The 19,886-nt window shown below is 41.2% G+C and overlaps 6 protein-coding genes across 7 annotated transcripts; 5 read left to right on the plus strand and 1 right to left on the minus strand.

Moving 5' to 3' along the window:
• Positions 1 to 1,397: 1,397 nt before the first annotated feature.
• Positions 1,398 to 3,644, plus strand: LOC106376263 (glyceraldehyde-3-phosphate dehydrogenase, cytosolic). Its single transcript, XM_013816329.3, has 9 exons — positions 1,398 to 1,616; positions 1,700 to 1,729; positions 1,816 to 1,916; positions 2,076 to 2,191; positions 2,282 to 2,381; positions 2,472 to 2,618; positions 2,720 to 2,780; positions 2,871 to 3,111; positions 3,191 to 3,644. The coding sequence occupies exons 1-9, from the start codon at positions 1,613 to 1,615 to the stop codon at positions 3,405 to 3,407; spliced, it is 1,017 nt and encodes a 338-aa protein (XP_013671783.2). The 5' UTR covers positions 1,398 to 1,612; the 3' UTR covers positions 3,408 to 3,644.
• A 338-nt stretch (positions 3,645 to 3,982) lies between these two features.
• On the plus strand, positions 3,983 to 12,715 carry LOC106376265 (25.3 kDa vesicle transport protein). 2 transcript variants are annotated; one of them, XM_048782246.1, is made up of 7 exons: positions 3,983 to 4,095; positions 10,734 to 10,831; positions 11,169 to 11,389; positions 11,703 to 11,863; positions 11,961 to 12,107; positions 12,201 to 12,277; positions 12,382 to 12,715. In XM_048782246.1, the coding sequence occupies exons 3-7, from the start codon at positions 11,202 to 11,204 to the stop codon at positions 12,463 to 12,465; spliced, it is 657 nt and encodes a 218-aa protein (XP_048638203.1). In that variant the 5' UTR covers positions 3,983 to 4,095; positions 10,734 to 10,831; positions 11,169 to 11,201; the 3' UTR covers positions 12,466 to 12,715. The 2 variants fall into 2 exon arrangements, with proteins under 2 accessions (XP_048638203.1, XP_013671785.2); XM_013816331.3 differs by lacking the exon at positions 3,983 to 4,095 and adding an exon at positions 11,009 to 11,076.
• LOC125575838 lies at positions 7,788 to 10,689 on the plus strand. Its single transcript, XM_048734962.1, has one exon. It carries the CDS (start codon positions 7,840 to 7,842, stop codon positions 10,687 to 10,689), a length of 2,850 nt encoding a protein of 949 aa, XP_048590919.1. The 5' UTR covers positions 7,788 to 7,839.
• LOC106376262 (pentatricopeptide repeat-containing protein At1g11900) lies at positions 12,571 to 14,182 on the minus strand. Its single transcript, XM_013816328.3, has 2 exons — positions 13,960 to 14,182; positions 12,571 to 13,775 (listed from the first exon to the last, which is right to left on the minus strand). Exons 1-2 carry the CDS (start codon positions 14,017 to 14,019, stop codon positions 12,759 to 12,761), a joined length of 1,077 nt encoding a protein of 358 aa, XP_013671782.2. The 5' UTR covers positions 14,020 to 14,182; the 3' UTR covers positions 12,571 to 12,758.
• Positions 14,183 to 14,351: 169 nt separating this feature from the next.
• Positions 14,352 to 16,885, plus strand: LOC106376259 (pentatricopeptide repeat-containing protein At4g28010-like). Its single transcript, XM_013816325.3, has 2 exons — positions 14,352 to 16,692; positions 16,788 to 16,885. The coding sequence occupies exon 1, from the start codon at positions 14,402 to 14,404 to the stop codon at positions 16,448 to 16,450; it is 2,049 nt and encodes a 682-aa protein (XP_013671779.2). The 5' UTR covers positions 14,352 to 14,401; the 3' UTR covers positions 16,451 to 16,692; positions 16,788 to 16,885.
• Positions 16,663 to 19,701, plus strand: LOC106376257 (F-box protein At2g32560-like). Its single transcript, XM_013816323.3, has 5 exons — positions 16,663 to 18,265; positions 18,364 to 18,443; positions 18,535 to 18,713; positions 18,798 to 18,872; positions 19,406 to 19,701. Exons 1-5 carry the CDS (start codon positions 17,657 to 17,659, stop codon positions 19,591 to 19,593), a joined length of 1,131 nt encoding a protein of 376 aa, XP_013671777.2. The 5' UTR covers positions 16,663 to 17,656; the 3' UTR covers positions 19,594 to 19,701.
• Positions 19,702 to 19,886: the final 185 nt, after the last annotated feature.

Raw genomic sequence — 19,886 nt, forward strand, 5'->3', positions numbered from 1 at the left:
TAAAAAAAAAAAAAAAAAAAAACAAGAACACTTAAGAATGCACACTAATTGTCTCAAATAATTTCAAGGCATTGATAAAAAGAAGAGTGTTTGGTAAGTTTTGAGCTGTTTTCTTAACATGGTTCCTTACAAACCATCGTGATTAAATTTACCAAAAAAAAAAGATCAAAATACTAAATGTTTTTGATCATACATAGTTAACATACACTTGAGAGGACAATTTTGTTTTCTTTATCAAGATTGTATGGGTTTGAATTGGAATTATGACACAACTACAACTCTACCACCCAGTCAATTCTGTTCCAATTAATGTCTATTTCATGGCCACATAATATACTAATCCAAGTATCCAACCACTAAAGTATACGTCATAGGCTCATAACACACTTGACTTGAAGGTGTTATATGTGTACAAATACATTTATATTAGTAATATCTCAAAATTTTGTTAATTATATACTGTTTACCGCTGATAAATATTTTAGTTAATATAGGATGTATGGATCCATAATCCATATGTGCCGGATTAAAGAGTTTTATATGCTTTCACGGTTTCACCTAACACAAAAAAAATGAAAATGAAACTAAAAAGAGAAAAATAAGAGGAGGAGAAGAGGAGACTTTTGGCAAAAGCCAAGAGTCATACCATATTGCATAAAGTTGATTTATTTGTTGCTGTCACGTTCATCTGACCAACCAAAGCTCTGAAAGTGGAGCATCTATGTGTCTCAATATCAATACGAAGTCGCAATTTGATGAATATATAACACCAAATTATAAAATATCTTTGATATCAAGAACGGAAACTTATTCTGATGGTGACATCTAGAAGACTAGAAGTTTCATAAGTATATATGAGACACCTTGTAATTAGTAAAAGAAAACCACCTTGAATATAGTGTTACCACCTTGAGTCGTGTATTAAAAAGGTAAAAAGAAAATGGCCACCTTGAAACATAAGTAAGCAGAACAATGCTATAGTGATCCATGCCACTATATTAAGCTAGATGTTTTGATTAATTATCAATAAAACTGTGGAATTATAATATCACATGTGAAACTTAGGTGGAGTTGTCAAACTATATTTTACAGAAAAAATAAAGGAAAATAAAAAAATTACAAAAAGTTTGAAAGAAAAAGTTGTGCTATCATGTATCATCAACAAGAAAAACAAAATTTGACGACATTAAATAATGTTTTTATATGCTACGTGGGATATGATCATTGGCTAAAGCTAATAATAAGGGTATTTTCAAAACCTACTGCTTTGCCTGTGTGCGTCGGCCCAGCCCATAGAATCTAAATGTTTAAACCTCGAATATTCCATTACTTGAGCGTGAAGTCCAAGCGCCATTAGTTTCCCCGATTACTTCTTAATCCTACCATAAACAATTGGCCAAAACAGTGGCAAAAAGGTAAATAATCTTAAAGGTAATGCACAATCTGGTAACAAATAATTACTGAATCTTAATCTTTTCCGAAGAAAAATTCTCAGCCACACGATCACTTTCTCTTATCATCTCCTTTAAATAACCCCAAAGCCTCACCAAACCCTCCCTCACTCACTTCGTAGCTTTCTCTCTCGATCTCATCGACACCCTCTAATATCGAAATGGGTGAGTTTCTTCGATCTCTAGCTCCATCGTTGATACGTTCGTTATCGTTACTAATCCGATCGTGTTTTTGTTTGTTTGTGTAGCTGACAAGAAGATTAAGATCGGAATCAACGGTGAGTGTTTTTTTTTTCTTCGTTTTCTTCATAGGTTTGTGGTTAGTTTAGATCTGTGGGAATCTGAGTTTATGGTGTTGGTTAAGGTTTCGGAAGAATCGGTCGTTTGGTGGCTAGAGTTATCCTTCAGAGGAACGATGTTGAGCTCGTCGCTGTTAACGATCCCTTCATCACCACCGAGTACATGGTGAGTTTCTTTACTTCGATGCTAGCTCGATCGTGATTGGTTAATAGCTTTAGATGTTAGTCAACCACATAGATCTATAACCGGATTGGTTATTTGTGACTTTGTTTGATTGAGTTGAGGATGAACGGTTTAATTGAATATTGTGTATTGTGTTTGCAGACATACATGTTTAAGTATGACAGTGTTCACGGTCAGTGGAAGCACAATGAGCTCAAGGTTAAGGATGAGAAGACACTTCTCTTCGGTGGGAAGCCTGTCACTGTTTTCGGCATCAGGTACATGATCTGGTGTAGATTTATGTTATTCTGTGTGCATCTCTCTGTTATGTTATGAAAGTTTTTGATTTGTGATATGTTACTTTGAAGGAACCCTGAGGATATCCCATGGGGTGAGGCTGGAGCTGACTTTGTTGTTGAGTCTACTGGTGTCTTCACCGACAAGGACAAGGCTGCTGCTCACTTGAAGGTTTGTCTTTTTGATTTTGTTTATGAAGACAAGTATATAGAGCATTTGTTTGTAAGTTTTAAGTATATCATGTGGTTTGTTTTTGTGCAGGGTGGTGCCAAGAAAGTTGTAATCTCTGCCCCAAGCAAAGATGCTCCCATGTTCGTTGTTGGTGTCAATGAGCATGAGTACAAGTCTGATCTCAACATTGTTTCCAACGCTAGTTGCACCACTAACTGCCTTGCTCCACTTGCCAAGGTCTCCTTTTTTTTTCTTTTTCTATCTTTAACCCTTAAAATGATGAGTTGTGAAATTATTTGAATTAATCTTGTATTGAATTTTGCAATCTGTTTATGCAGGTTATCAACGACAGGTTTGGAATTGTTGAGGGACTCATGACCACCGTCCACTCTATCACTGGTATGTATAATATTTCATTTTGTTTGCATTTGATTTGTTGCCTCTTTAAACTGAAATTACATTTTCTTTTGTTTGTTTGTGTGAATCCAGCAACTCAGAAGACAGTTGATGGTCCATCGATGAAGGACTGGAGAGGTGGAAGAGCCGCTTCCTTCAACATCATTCCCAGCAGCACCGGAGCTGCCAAGGCTGTCGGAAAGGTGCTTCCACAGCTCAACGGAAAGCTGACCGGAATGTCCTTCCGTGTTCCCACCGTTGATGTTTCAGTTGTTGACCTCACGGTTAGACTCGAGAAAGCTGCAACCTATGATGAAATCAAGAAAGCTATCAAGTAAGCTTTCGGTTCCAGTTAAACTAGTTTGATCATATCTTTTGTAAGATTTAACTAAACTGATTGGATTGTTACACAGGGAGGAATCTGAGGGCAAGCTAAAGGGAATCCTTGGTTACACCGAGGATGATGTTGTCTCGACCGACTTCGTTGGTGACAACAGGTCGAGCATTTTTGACGCAAAGGCTGGAATCGCGTTGAGTGACAACTTTGTGAAGCTGGTGTCGTGGTACGACAACGAATGGGGTTACAGTACCCGTGTGGTCGACTTGATCATTCACATGTCCAAGGCCTAAGTCGATGAAGATCTCGAGTGATGTAATGGTGTTTTTAAAGTGTTGTTTTTATCGAATAAATTTTCTTGGGTTTTGAAACCTTTATGGTTTTGGCGAATTCTCTACTTTCACGTGACGTGATAAGAAGTTTGTAGACCGGTTGTTTTTTATTTTTACTGAAAACACTTTTATGTTTGGCCTTTGATGTATCGAGAGTTGCTTGCTTCCATGTTATATCAGATGTGAATCCTTTCTTCATTTAACCTTATAACCACGTATGTCAAATGTCCTTTGCAACCTATGTCCCGCAAGTAAACTAGGTGAGCTTTAGGCGCCTTGTTTCGATGGTCATTGAAGTTTTGGCAGCATAAGCAAGCCACCTTGGACCTACAGCCATCGAGCTATGAGTAACAAGATAGCTGAGAACACTGAACTTATTTACAAACACCATACAAACGGGGTAAAACATTGTGCGTCTGGAGCGTCGATCAACACAAACGCAGAGTTAGTTAAGCTAAATAAAACGCGCCACGTCATCAAGACGTGTAACCAAAACGCGTCAATCATTCATCTGAGGCCTTCGTAACGCAGAACGTAGATCGTCGTCATAAATAACAATTCGAACAACAACAAAAACTAAAACGAAATTTCAGATCGTGAATTTTTAATTCACCCCCTTGAATGATAAAACCCTTTTTAATAATAATAAAAAAGAAAAAAATACAAGGGTTTTGGCGACTCTAGGGAGATTCTCAGATCTGGCAAGCCCCTCCTCAAAGACGACGTTTTGAGGCTCTCCTTGCCAGGAAGAAGGAGATAGAAGACTACTAGCATACTATATCGACAGGTTTCCTGCTCCTTGCAGCGTAAAATCCAAAATAGCTCTCTTCGGAACCCTAGAACTTTTCGTAATAAACACGTTTTTGAAGACACGGTCAAGAGAGAGACGTATTCCCCTGTGTAGGGTGTCTTCCATAGATTGAAAGGACTCGCTTTAGGTTTTCAAACAATCGACTCGCAGGATGAGTCGAATGTATGGGAATCGTGGAAGAGAAGGTAGGGGAAGAGAAGAGGGACGACGCTACGAGAAGAAGAAGGAAGATGACATTATCCCAATCCCGGAGTTTGACTTCTCGGACCTGATTGAGAAATACAAGCTTACTTTAGTGGGACGAATGTTTCATGTGGATGGAAGAAGTGTAGAGGCTTTGATCAAACATATGCCGAAAAGGCATATCTGGGACGTAGAGGGGAAAGTTAGAGGAACGAATTTGGGCAATAATAAATTCCAATTCGACTTTGATAATGAACAAGATCTACAGAAGGTTCTACAAAGGAGACCCTGTCACTTCAACAAGTGGAGCTTCTCCTTGGAGAGATGGATTCCAACAATCAAAGAGGATTTCCCAAACTCAATGCTCTTTTGGATAGCGATATCTGGTGTACCCAATCACTACAAAAAAGATGAAACCTACAGAAACATTGGGAACGCCTTGGGCCTAGTAGACAAAGTGGATGTAGATGGAGGTCGGGTACGTGTGTGGGTCAATGCTGATGAGCCACTTCAATTTGAACGTCGAGCGGGTTTCGCAAATGGAGATGTGATAAGGGTGTCCCTCATTTATGAGGAGCTTCATAGACATTGCTTCACTTGTAAGCGTATCTCCCATGAGGAAGGCACCTGTCCTGAACTTACAGAGGAACAGCGAGAGAAAAACAGAGTCGCAAGGATTGAACAAAAAGAGATAGAAGAAAAAGCAACTCGAGAAGCTTTCTCCATCCCTTCCCGGTATGGGACTGACCGTACAATCCACTTGACCCATACTAATCATAGAACTACAACTGAAAGAAGCTATAGAGAGGTAGAGAAAAAAGATTACCGGCGACCAGTGGAGTCAAATAGGGAAAGATCAAGCAGTGACCTTCGTGAAAGGATAACGGAGCGGCGAGAGGCTCTTGGTAAAGAGGTCTGGAAGAGACTGGATAAAGTTGATGAACCATACCATCCCCGTGATCGGGAGAGATATCATCCATATCAAAGATCTTGGAACTATGAACATCGTGCACGTGATGAAGCCATGTCCAAAAATAGATCCTTCATAGGGCACTCTAACTGGAATCATAAAGAAAGAAGAGACGGGCCTAGGAACCATTATGACTCACACAGTGTGAGTAGGAGTAACTCGGGAAGACGAACTTCTCCAGACTCACAACGCACAATCTCGGATAAGCTCGAGCTCCAAAGAACAAGTAGAGGTCATCTGGACCGGTCTCGCAAATCACCACCAAAACCTACCAAAGAATGGAGACCGATAAGACAGGGAAAAGAGAGCACGGAGGCTGCTCGAGTGATAGAGACAGAGATGAATGATGAGGAGAGACGTAGGCTAAAAGGAAAAATGATCGCGCAAGATCCCACTCCTGATCTTTTGAGACCAATCTCGGGAAGAGGAACGCTCATAATAAGGGAACCTAGCTCTAACCCACGGGAAAATCATACGGAAGGAGTACAAAGGAGTAACCTGGGAGATGCTATACAAAATGGAACAAGCAAGAAAATTGTGGAGATAGAAGAGAGGCACTCTCCAAGAGGTTCCGAGGATCTTGAATTAATAGACCCAGATTCAGAGGAGGATGGTGAGCTAATGGATGACGAGGCTTTTGACAGGATGATAGAACAGTATACTGAACCGGAGCAAATGACGGAGGCTGATATTTATAATGTAGATGATCTAATGGAGGAGGAACAAGATCTCGAAAGAACAAGACTTGCAAAGGAAGCAACCCCTACAATTTTGGAAGAAGAGAAGAGCAAGAGTACTGAGAAGTCGGTTCAAAATGTGGAAACGATCATACGTCTGCCGGAGAGAGGTGAAAAGAGTGTCATCGCTAGCCAAAAGGATGATGAGACTGAAATCTTCAAAAATCTGGATCAGGAAGGACACCAGATGACGGCAGCAAAGAAGAAGAAGAAGACGCCACGGAGCCCAGACGTAAAAGGAACTGCGGCATCAAAGAAACTTGCGGTTAGGGGAAGAGCTTCACCAAAAGGCAAAGCACCAAGACAGTACCGCCCCCCAGTGGCCCGAAGGTTGCCACAAGTCCCTCGACATGAGGTGTATCCGTCTGCTGTAAGAGGCAAGAAACCCAGTGTATCCGGTTCGGTGGTGTCCCAGAAACCACCCAGTAAGGATAAATGAATGCAATCGCATGGAACTGTCAAGGGGCGGGAGCCTACTTGACAAAGCAACACTTGCGAGAGTTGCTTCGCTACTATAGTCCTAGTTTTCTTTTTCTTTCAGAAACAAAAAATACGTTCTCTTTTATGCAAGATTTACAGTTTGAACTTGGTTATGATAAGATTTTTACCGTGGAACCTACGGGTAGAAGCGGTGGTTTGGCTTTGCTTTATATGAATGATTCTGGAGTGAAGATTATTTTTTCAAATGATCGCATGATAGATGTGGAAGCCCAGATAGAAGGCCATAAGGTATATATTACTTTCGTCTACGGAGATCCGGTGGTGGAATACCGTGAATATGTTTGGGAGAGGCTCACACGAATGGGAACAACAAGATCAGGAGCCTGGATGATGATAGGAGATTTTAACGAGATCACAAGTAATGCGGAAAAGAAAGGTGGTCGAAAGAGAGCCGAGACTTCCTTCTTACCATTCAAGACGATGCTGACCAATTGCGGTATGATTGAATTCCCATCAAAAGGGAACACTATGTCTTGGGCAGGAAGGAGGAAGAATGGACGAATTCAATGTCGCCTGGATAGGGCAGTAGGAAACGAAGATTGGCATAATATTTTTTCCCACACTGATGTGGAGTATTTGTTAAGATGGGGCTCTGATCATAGGCCAGTCTTGGCTAGGATCAAATCACGAGAGACAAGACCGAGACGCAATTTCAAGTTTGATAAGCGGTGGTTTGGAAGACAAGGCTTTTATGAGACTGTTAAAGGCGGATGGGGAAGGGATACTCACCATCAGCATGGAGATTTTGTGGAAAAAATCTACAGATGCAGAAAAGCCATTTCAACGTGGAAGCGCAGCAATCCATCAAATAATGAAAAGGTGATTGAGCTGTTGAAGGCAAAGCTCGATCAAGCTCAGAATGAGGATAGTCTATCGACAGAAGAGGAGCTAGAGATAAAATGGCAGCTGTGTGCGGCTTATAGAGAAGAGGAAATTTTCTGGAGACAGAAGAGCCGAGCCATTTGGCTAAGGGAGGGGGACAGGAACACAAAATATTTTCACGCGAAAACGAAGCAGCGCCGGGCTCGAAACCGTATCACGAAGCTAAAGAATTCGATGGGAGTGTGGGTTGAAACCGAGGAAGGGATCGAGCAACTCGCTGTGGAGTACTTCGAGGAGCTTTTTGAGACCTCCAACCCGGGAGATTTTGAGGAGAGCATCCGGTTTATTACCGAGACAGTGACGGAGGATATGAATGCGGTATTAACTGCTCAAATAACAGATACTGAGATCAAAGATGCGGTATTCTCAATCAATCCGGAGAAGGCACCAGGACCAGATGGGATGACAAGCTTGTTTTATCAAAAATTCTGGAATGTGGTTGGAAAGGATGTCATCAGTATGGTTCGCGAATTCTTTGAAACGGGCGAGCTTGACGAAAGACTTAACCAGACTAACATTTGTCTCATCCCCAAGAATGAAAGACCGGTCACCATGGCTGAGTTTCGACCGATAAGCTTATGCAACGTAAGCTACAAGATTATTTCTAAGATTTTGTCTTCCCGGCTAAAGAAGGTCCTGCCCCTTTTGATATCAGAAACACAATCAGCCTTTGTGGCTCGACGGTTGATAACCGATAATATTCTAGTTGCCCAAGAAATGTTCCACGCCCTAAGGACAAATCAGAGCTGTAAATCAAAATTCATGGCGATCAAGACAGACATGAGTAAAGCTTATGATAGGGTTGAGTGGGGCTTCCTTCGAGCTTTGATGGAAAAAATGGGATTCGATATGAGGTGGATTCATTTGATTATGAACTGTGTTACCTCAGTCTCATATAAAGTCTTAATAAATGGAGATGCGAAGGGCAACATTACTCCTTCCCGGGGTCTCCGGCAGGGCGATCCACTATCGCCGTTTTTGTTTATTCTCTGTACCGAAGTATTAATATCACAGATCAAAGATGCAGAGCGACAGAAGAAGATCTCCGGCCTCAAGATCGCAAGAGCGTGTCCGGAAGTTTCCCATTTACTCTTCGCTGACGACAGCCTTTTCTTTTGTAAAGCAGAGCCAGCGCAGTGCCAAGAGTTGATGAGGATTATTGACGTTTATGGTAAAGCCTCAGGACAACAACTGAATAAAATCAAGTCATCAGTTATGTTCGGTTCTAAGGTCATAACGTCCCTAAAACTAGACCTGAAAAGGTCAATTGGTATCAATAGAGAAGGTGGAATGGGCATGTATCTTGGAATGCCCGAGAAGATCTGTGGATCAAAAAAGCAAGTGTTTGCTTATGTTCAGGATAGACTTAACACGAGAGTCAACTCTTGGGAAGCAAAACTATTGTCAAAAGGAGGCAAGGAAGTACAAATCAAGTCGGTAGCCCAAGCAGTACCGACGTTCACAATGTCTTGCTATCTTTTACCGCAGGATACTCATAAGAAGATAACAGGTGCAGTATCTAGGTTCTGGTGGAGTTCAAAAGCAAATAACAGAGGCCTACACTGGATTGCTTGGGACAAAATATGTGTTCCCCTTGATGAGGGAGGTTTAGGTTTTCGAGACTCGAGAGATTTCAACCTTGCTCTACTAGCAAAACAAGTCTGGAGGCTTCTCGTATATCCAGATTCGCTTCTGGCAAGAGTGATGAAAGGGAGATACTACAGACATACAAACCCTCTCCTGGCCGGAAAAGCAAACAATCCTTCTTATGGTTGGAGAAGTCTGTGGACGGCTCGAGAGGTTCTGAGCGCGGGAGTAGTTCGTACTATCGGAACAGGTTCTGATACTAAGGTTTGGGAGGACGGCTGGATACCGGGAGAAAATGCCAGACCAGCGAAACCATTAGGAGAGATTTTCGACCGTGATCTACGAGTGCATCATCTAATTATTCATGAGACGAAACGATGGAATGAGCCGTTGATCAGAGAACTTGTAGCGGCAGAGGATGTAGATAGAATCATGGAGATTCAACCAAGCCGACTGGGAAGAAAAGATGGGTATACTTGGAAACACACTAAGTCTGGCTCATACTCTGTAAAATCGGGATACGATTTTATAAATGAACAGAGAAAAGCATCAGACACTGGTGTGGTGGAAGAACCCAGTGTTAAGAAGCTAAAAAAAGAGGTGTGGAAGCTGCGTACATCGAGGAAAATAAAGCATTTCATTTGGCAAGCACTAGCTGGTTTTGTTACTACGGCAAGTCGACTTTGTGATCGACATTGTGCGACAGATAGGACCTGCCTCCGATGTGGTGCGGAGGAGGAGACGATTAACCACCTTTTGTTCGAGTGTCCCCCAGCGCTACAATGTTGGGCGCTTTCAGATATCCCAACGATTCCGGGCGTATTCCCGTGTAATGCTCTGTTCACAAACTTTGATCATCTCCTGTGGCGAGTAGCAGAGCAAGGCGTCCCGAAGGAAGTCATTGAGCCTTTTCCTTGGCTAATATGGTATATATGGAAGAGCCGAAATAATAAGTTATTCAATGGAATCGAGGATCCACCGCTAGACACATTACAGTTGGCGATGACAGAAGCCAGTAACTGGAAGATGGCTCAGATAATCCCGGAAGCAGAGGAAGATGCAATAGCTGGGGAGGTTGAAGAACCGGAAAGGGTAGTTACAGAACAGAGGAGTATGCAGTTGCGATGCCAAGTAGATGCATCGTGGACACATGTTGACAGGAAAACGGGGCTGGGATTTGTGCTGATGGAGGAAGATCAAACCGTTCTAGTTGGGCTCCAGAACGTCAGTAAGACACCGTCACCATTACACGCAGAAGTAAGAGGACTACTATGGGCAATGAAGACCTTGAAGGATCGTGGCTTCGACTCAATGCATTTTGAAACGGACTGCCTACAACTTCTAAAGCTGATAAGAGGTGAGGACGAATGGCCTTCCATGGCGACTGAGATAGAAGATATTTGTTTACAATCTAAACTTTACACTAGTTTCTCTATCTCATATCTACCGCGTGGTAAGAATACTCGAGCGGACTGTTTTGCTAAAGCAGCCCGTAATCGAACTGATGCTTTTGTTTATGTTAGTACTGATACTCCTGTTTGGCTAGCTCAAGTAGCAAGGCCTTTGGAGTGATTGAATAATAAACTTTCTTTTGATGCCAAAAAAAAAAAAAAAAGAAAAAAATACAGTACTTGCATATCTCCCTGGATCAACCTCTTTCTTTAACCCGGTTCTCAGATCCTGAGAAGAACCATTGGAACGACACTCGTATCAGGTTAGTTCAAAATCCATGTTCAAGTGTAGTTTTTGTTTTTTTCTTAGAACAAGTATTGCTTCCGTTTGGGACCAAAAATTCAAAACTTCGGGGTCTTCTAATAATATTACTGAGTTTATATCTCTTGGATCAAAATTTTCGTTTGAATTCTATAACGGATTTTGTTTTTTTTTTCAGATCTTTGATTTCTTTCGAATTTGGTTCTCGTCGATGTATAGTTTCTCAAACAACAGATTACGAATGCAGTATGCAGAATTGGTTAATAGATTTTGGATTTGGTTTTATTGAAGCTTTTCATCCTCTTTTTGAAATTGGCTTATATGATTGATCAATGCAGTGACATTTTTATTGGAGAAGGAATAAGGCAAAGATGGTGAAAATGACATTGATAGCTCGTGTTACCGACGGGCTGCCTCTAGCAGAGGGTCTCGATGATGGACGTGACTTACCTGATTCCGACATGTATAAGCAACAGGTCAAGTCTCTGTTTAAGAATCTTTCCAGAGGTCATAACGAAGCTTCAAGAATGTCCGTTGAAACAGGCCCATATATTTTCCAGTATCCTTACCATCTCTTATACTATTCGTCATTTATTATTATTTTATAAAAGCCTGTTGATGTTTGATTGAGAGTTGCATCTTAGTTTGTAACCATACATCATTGATACTGCAGTAAGTTGACTAACCTTTTGTCTGTATTAAGACACGTTTCAATCCTTCTGCATTATGTTTTAGGTGTCGTACTAGTTTTCACAAGTGTAGTTATTTGTAAACCGCCTTTGTCATATTGGTTATATGCTTATATCTTGAAACCAAGGTGAACGAAAGAATCAAATATATATAAATGCTATTCCTTGATTAGAAAACTTTAGTTACATCATAGAAGGACGTGTTTGCTACTTGACAATGTGTGACCGCTCTTACCCGAAGAAACTTGCGTTTCAATACTTGGAAGATCTCAAGAACGAGTTCGAACGTGTCAATGGACCTAACATTGTAACAGCTGCTAGACCTTATGCCTTTATTAAATTCGGTATGTTTACTCTAGTAGATCCTCTTCTCTATTCATTCAGTATCTTGTAGAAACATATATTCTCTTGTTTCTCAATCTTTTTTTCCTCCTTGCATAGATACATTCATACAGAAAACCAAAAAACTGTACCAAGACACACGTACGCAGCGAAATATCGCTAAGCTGAATGACGAACTCTATGAGGTCCATCAGATAATGACGCGGAATGTGCAGGAAGTCTTAGGTGTTGGTGAAAAGCTGGACCGTAAGCCTTATCTACTCATATGCTCTCTCATTCATTACGGTTTTTGAATCAGCAGAGCAGTATGCTCATCCTCTTCTTGCTTTTTTAATGCAGAGGTGAGCGAGATGTCGAGCCGGCTAACTTCTGAATCTCGTGTATATGCTGATAAGGCTAAAGATTTGAACCGTCAGGTGAGTTTGATGGAGATGCTTGCACTTCTTATGATCATGTTTAGTTTATAGGCCCAAGGTTTGTTTGCATATGGTTCTGAAGCATTTTGAGTTTTGTAAACCAGGCTTTGATCAGGAAATGGGCACCAGTAGCGATCGTGTTGGGTGTCGTTTTCCTTCTTTTTTGGGTCAAGAACAAGCTCTGGTAAAGAAAGGAGGAACATGAGGCTATTTTCGTAATCTAGCAGACTTCTCCGGTCCATATATCAGACCGCCGGCGCAAATCTTCTTTATTTCAGAGTGAAACTTTGACACATTTTGTACTTCTGTAGTTATGCAAACTTTATGAGACTGGTCATAGACTCGTAGAATCATCCACCAATACATTTTGTAAACCTTGATTATCATTCTATCAGGTTCTGCAAATCAAAACCAAATCAAAATTGTGTTTTGATTTCATTACATATGCCTAACCAAAATGAAAAAAAACAGCTGCTCAAAGCTAGCGTTTATATGGTCTCAGGTGCCGTTTGAAATCTTGTGGACCTGCCAAATCTAATGTTAAAGTGTTCTTCAACTCATCTGAAACCTGCAACGCCTTCTCAAACTCTCCTGACTTCTTCAGACAATCAATCAATGCTCGGTAGACATAAACAGATGGTCGTATCTCCCGCTCTTTCATCTCATCGAAAAGCCTCAATGCTTCCTTTGTGTTCCCTGACCGACCCAAACTGTCTATCACTGCTGTGTAACTAAGCAGATCAGGCTCAATCCCACATTGAACCATTTCTTCATACAACACCAAACACATATCAAACCTACAAGCTTTCCTCATCCCGTTTAACACCGTGTTGTACGTAATGATGTTTAGAGACACATCGCAATCTTCCTTCATCGACGACAATAACCTGAGCATCTCATTAACAAGGCCAGCTCGTCCCAAGATATCCAAAACCGAGTTGTACGTGATCACGTCTGGTTTACATTCCCACTCTCTCATCTCCTCAAGTATCATAAGCACCTTATCGACCTGCCTAGACTCAGCGAATGCAAGGATGGTTCTGTTTATTACAATTAACCTACACGGAAGAGAAGACTCCGACACTTCTTTGAGAAGGCTCAGCAAGTGTACACAATCATCTGCGTTGATAAAGGCTCTGGCGAGGTTGAGATAACAATCTGAACTCAAAGGCGTACCCGCTTGGACCAACATCATTTTAAAAGCTCTGCAAGAGAGCATCGTATCGTTCTGCTCACCCGCTGCTGCAAGAAGGTTCTTGAAAACCGGAACAGGCAACCATATGTTCTTGTCTTGCAAGGACTGTAACAAGTCGTATGCACCAGAGAGGTTCCCTTCTCTTCTATACTTCTCCACAAGACTCGTGTAATCGATTCGGCTGATGAACTTCGAACCACTATCACTATTCTCAGTCGTTTTCTTCAGGGCTTCTCCTCCTGTGTCTATCAAAGAGTGCATCGCAGAGAAGGAGCACTCAGCAGGAGCGTACACCATATGTTTCTGCAATGCCAATAAACATAAAACCATATAATCAAATAATATAAAACAAGTAACACTCTTTGAATCACCATCTATCAAGAACTTTCCACAAGCTCGGGGAGAGAAAGAAAGACTCAATGAAGCAGATAAAAACTACGAGCGATAATCATCAAATCGAAAGGTTGAGGCTTTATAGTTTTCGTACCATATAAGCGAAGGAACCTCCAGAGACGGGGATTCTCCTAACGATCGACCACTTCGCCATCTCCCTAAAGTCTCTAAACTCCCGGAGAGCTTCAAAGTTTTGATTTTGACGGGACTTTTGGGGGTTACGATGAAAAATCAAAAATATTGAGCAATTTCGTTAATAGATTAAAACTTCAGGGACTAAAAGTGATAATTCTACCTGATCTCTTAACGATCGACCACTTCGCCATCTTCTTCTTTAGTCTCAAACTCCCAAGAGAGCTTCAAAGTTTCGATTTTTACGGCAGTTTTGGGGGCTACAGTGATTAATTTTTAATTATTGAGCTTTTTTGTTGATAGTTTTAAACTTCAGGGACTAAAAGTGATAACCACTGTAATAAATTTAAATCTGTTTGGACACAACTAATAACAAAGGGTTTAGTGAAAATCTCTCGTCTCCGATGTCATCCGCCGCCGCTAATCTCTCCCGACGTGGAGCTCTTGAAGCCAGACGTCTCCTCAACTCCACCTTGAGTTCTCTGCTCTGCGATTGCGAGAACTCAAATCCTCATCTCAAGACCGCCGTTTCAGTTTTCCGGCAAGCACTCGACTCCAACACCTCTCTCTCCTCCCCCGGAAACAATCTCATCGCGACGCTAGTACGCTCCAGGCACCACGAGCTCGCATTCTCCGTCTACCGCAAGATGCTCGACACAAGCGCTTTCATCAACTTCGTCTCCCTGAGCGGGCTCCTCGAATGCTTCCTGCGGTTGAATCGCAACACTAACTTCGCGTTTGGCGTTCTCGCCGTGATGCTGAAGCGCGGGTTTGCCTTCAACGTGTACAATCTCAACATTATCTTGAAAGGTTATTGCAAGAATCTTGAGTTCGGTAAAGCTCTCACCTTGCTTAGAGACATGAGGTTGAATTCTATAGCGCCGGATGTTGTGAGTTATAATACTGTTATTAGAGGTTTATGCGAGGGGGGAGAGTTGGAGAAAGCTTTGGACTTGGCTAAGGAGATGCAGTGTTGTTGGAGTTTGGTGACTTGTGGGATTCTTGTTGATGCTTTTTGTAAAGCTGGTAAGATGGAGGAAGCTTTGAGGTTGTTTGAAGAGATAAGAGTTAGTAAAGGTTTGGAAGCTGATCTTGTTTTGTATACTACGCTTATCAGAGGCTTCTGTGATTGTAATGAGGTGGGTAGAGCTAAGGAGGTGTTCGATGATGTTATGGAGAGAGGGCTATCTCCCTCTGCGATTACTTACAACACTCTTATTCAAGGGTTTTGCAAGTTAGGAGAGATGAAAGAAGCTTCGCAGATGTTTGAGTTTATGAAGGAGCGTGGAGTGAGTCCGAATGTGTATACGTATACAGGTCTGATCGGTGGTCTTTGCGGAGTTGGTAAGACTAAGGAAGCTCTTCAGCTTTTGAACCTCATGTTGGAGAGTGGCGAAGAGCCGAACGTGGTGACTTATAACGTTATTCTCACCAAGCTCTGCAAGGAGGGTCTTGTGGAGGAGGCTTTAGAGGTTGTTGAAGTGATGAAGAAGAGGGGTACAAGACCTGATATCATAGCGTACAATATTTTACTGGGTGGACTCTGTGGTAAAGGTGACTTAGACGAAGCTAGCAAGCTTCTGTGTTTACTGATGAATGATAGGAGCTATCCGGATCCTGATGTTAGATCGTTTAACGCGCTAATCCACGGGCTGTGCGAGGAAAACAATCTCCCTGAAGCTTTGGAGTTTTATGATTTGCTGGTTGAGAGATTGGGTGCTGCAGATATAGTGACTACTAACATATTGCTTAAAGCTACTCTCAAGTCTGGAGATGTGAAGAAGGCAATGGAGCTTTGGAAACAGATCCCTATTCCAAACTCAGATATGTATTCTACTTTGATTGATGGATTCTGCAAAACCGGCATGCTTAATGTTGCTAAAGGACTGTTCTGTAAAATGAGAGGGTCTAAGCTACGGCCCAGTGTTTACGACTGCAACTGTCTATTGTCATCATTATGCAAAGAGGGAAGCTTGGACCAGGCATGGAGATTATTTGAGGAAATGAAGCGTGATGACAGCTTGCCAGACATTGTTTCTTTCAATATTATGATTGATGGAAGTCTTAGAGCAGGGGATGCTGAATCTGCAGAGTCACTTCTAGTTGAGATGTCTCAAGCTGGTCTTTCGCCTGACTTGTTTACTTATTCGAAACTGATAAATAGGTTCTTGAAACTCGGATATTTAGAGGAGGCTATCGGTTACTTTGACAAAATGGTTGAGAGCGGCTTTGAGCCTGACGCTCATATTTGCGATTCTGTGTTGAAGTATTGTATTTCACAGGGAGATTCAGATAAGTTGAGGGAAGTTCTCGAAAAACTGGTGGAGAAAGATATCGTACTTGACAAAGAGCTGACGTGTACGGTCATGGAATACATGTGTAGCAGCTCAGCAAACATGGAACCTGTAAAGCGGTTGCTAAGAGTAGCAAATGATAAAGAGAAGAGGGATTAAAAGTAGGACACGTTGTATAGATTAAAAGTATGGCTGTGGCAGACCAGAAAGGATGGTTGCAAAGAAGTTTTGGGACACAAGCTGCAATCTGGTGATGTCATTGTAGGGAAGTGGTTACGTAAAAAGCCAAAAAAGGCAGTGTTCATGGTTTGATTTTTGGGATCACATGGAAAGCAATATATCCCGCTACAGTTGGATGATTGGATTATACAATAAAAGCATCGAAGACCAATGCATTACTGGTAAAAAGAGCTTATAACTCTCTTTGCTCTCATCTCCTAATAGCAGAGAAAGTGCTTTTCCTTTTTCTCACATTGTTTTGTGTTGTATACTGTAGAATCATAATGCATTGGAGGTTTTAGCTCTTTCATTTTGATTACTGATTTTGTGGTGCACATAGAATGGAAATGGAATTGCTCTCTTTCTCTCTCCATCTCTCTCTTTGGTATTGTTGACAAAAAAAGGTAAATAAGCAGCAACCTCTCATCTGATCATATAATCCAAGTCTTTGCTATTTTGCGTGAGAGATTAGAAGAAAAGATATTTTTATAAGAGACCAAGAGGTTGTTGTTTGCATATTTTTGTTGTTTTGGTATTGGGACTTTGGGAGGAGGAAGAAGAAAGAAATCTGTTTCTTCTGTAGAAGAAGGTTGGAGGTGTCAAACTCTTCCTCCTCTTCATTCTTCTACATCTTCCTTATTGGTTTGTAACAATCTCTCTTAATAATAAAATATATAGTTTTTCTTCTACTTTAATTGTTGGTGATTTTAGGTTCAATGAATCTTTTGTTTTTGGTGCCCAGATCCGATTCTCTCTCTCCTCCCACTGCCCTTGGAAATCCCAATGTCACCAACACCACCAACTAGACCTTTTTTGTAAAAAAATAATCTTCTTTTTCATTACCTTATTATATTAGTTTAATAACACCTTCGGCTTAATTGTCACATTCTTTGCGCATTATTTGTTGGTTAATTTTGAGTTTTTAAAGGGTTTTTCTTTCCAAAATCTCTCTCTCTCTCTCTTGATTCAACTTGGCAACTTCAAGTTGCCAAAAAGTAGATTGAGAGAGAGAAAGAGAATTGTTTATTGTTTTCATGAGGTTGGTTAGGTAATCCCTCAACTCCTATTGGTTATCCATCTATCCTCTTCTCCTTCCATTTATACTCTCAGACACAACAGATCAAAAGGCAAAACACACACAACATAATGCTTCTCTACTTTATCATCTCGTGTCTCTCTTTCTTTTTCTTGTCCAAATCATTCTCTCTTCCTCCATGGGCATCTGAAACCAAAACCTTGCTCTCTTTCTACTTCTCCAAAAGCCTCTTCACCAAAACTCTGCATCCAACCACACCTGATCCCGCCTCTCCCGTGGACCACCAAATGTCAGTCCTTGACCTCCCTGACCTGGCTCTGGATCGCATCCTCGAGCTTCTCCCGCCTTCTGGACTCTCTAGTATGGCTAAGGTTTGTAGCTCCCTGAAGGAGAGATGTGTGAGTGATCATCTATGGGAGAAACACTTGGTCTCCAAATGGGGCAAAGTCCTTGGCCCTGCTGCTCATAGAGAGTGGAAATGCTCTCTCTCTTCCTCGTATCATCTTGATTCTCCTAGTCACCAGATTGGTGGTCATCCTCTTGGTTTTGACAGAATCATCTCTTTGATCCGATCTGTTTCCTCTGTTTTCCTAAATGATGATGATAATAAGAGGAAGAGATATGCTGCGTCTTCTCTGCCACTTGATGCCACCATGAGCTTCTACCTCTCCCTTGAAACTGGTCGTTTTTGGTTCCCTGCTCAAGTTTACAACCGTGAGGTAAAAAATCATTTCACAAATATAGTTACTTACTCGATTCAAAGCTTTTTTCTAGATTTAATTATTAAAGTAGTAGTGACCTTTTGGTGTAAGAGCAGAATGGGCATGTAGGGTTCATGTTGTCATGCTATGATGCTGAGCTCAGCTATGATACTCTCACTGATACTTTTCAGGCCAGGTATATAATATCACATTTGACACAGTCTCTTGGCTTGTTCTTCATGACAAGTCAGTCATATAAACTAGATTCTTTTGGGGATTTTTTTTAGGTATCCGCCACATGGTAGAAGAGCAGTTGCGGTTGAAAAGGGTGTGACGTGGGAGAGGCTAAGAGCAGCTCCCATTGATGCGTCTCCTCATCATCTTCATGTGTCAGATTCTCTAAACGAGTTGAAACCTGGAGATCACATCGAGATTCAGTGGAGAAGAAACAAAGAGTTCCCTTATGGTAAGTTAATAAGTTTATACTGTAAACTTGGTTTGACCAGAATCTGGTTCTGAAACACTGCTTGTGTGATGATTTGTTGTGTAGGATGGTGGTATGGTATCGTTGGCCACTTAGAATCCTGTGATGGGAATCTCAACCATTGTCATTGTCATCTTAATGGTGAGTTCTTCATCTCAGCTTCATGTTGTGTTAAAATAGTGTCTTCGGTTGGTTCTTAGAATTGGCTGTCACATTCTGTGGTTTCTTTACTCATTTTTCTCAGCCAACAAAACCCATTAAATTTCCCAAAACGCAACTGAAAAGTGTGAACATTGAAGAAACCTAACTCGAGCATTGGTCCCAAAAAAGGACAAATGATGGATCTATGTCTTGACTTTCGTAGACATTTTGATAAATATGTGTCTTGGATTGATGTTGAAATCTACACATTACCAAACGGTGGTGGGGGATCAACAATGATTCTTTATTTTTTAATCACTAAAAACAAATATTATTCTTTTCTTTATTTTGTTGGAACATCGCATCACCACAGATAGTAGAAATCAATTAGAAAAAGATGAGTGTTTTGCCCACTTGCATCTTTGATTATTATACCTAACCCCCTCGTCATATGTCATAAACCGTTTTTCTATCCATACCGTGTATCCAAAGGGTATTTGAATTCATGTGTGTTTGCTTAATGGTGAAAACAGAGATGGTGGTGTTGGAATTCAACCAGTACACAGTGGGATCGAGGTGGAGAAGAACAATGATAAACAAGAGAGATCATAGAGAGGAAGGTAACGAGGAAGAGGGGTTCTATGGAGGAATCAGAAAGCTAAGTTGTAAAGAAGAGATTGCTATGTGGACACGTCTCTGGCCATCCTCCATCTTAGAGTAGGATCAAGAGATTCAAACACAACCATTGTACTAAAGGGTAGTAGGGATGTTAATTTTAGATGTGTACTCACTCTTCTATCCAATGTATGATTTAACTGTTGATTATTTATTCGAAATTGTCGAAAATATACATGAAACTACTGTTCACATCATCACAGCACCGAGACATTATTAGAATGGCAATGGTGATAATATTCAAATGACGAATGCAAAATATGAATCATGTTCTCAGCCGTACTTCCTCTGGAGCAAGATCAAAGAGTTTGCCTCCAATGGTGAGCGAAACCGTGGGGA

This window comes from Brassica napus, chromosome A6 (genome assembly GCF_020379485.1).
Source record: "Brassica napus cultivar Da-Ae chromosome A6, Da-Ae, whole genome shotgun sequence".
Lineage (NCBI taxonomy): Eukaryota > Viridiplantae > Streptophyta > Magnoliopsida > Brassicales > Brassicaceae > Brassica > Brassica napus.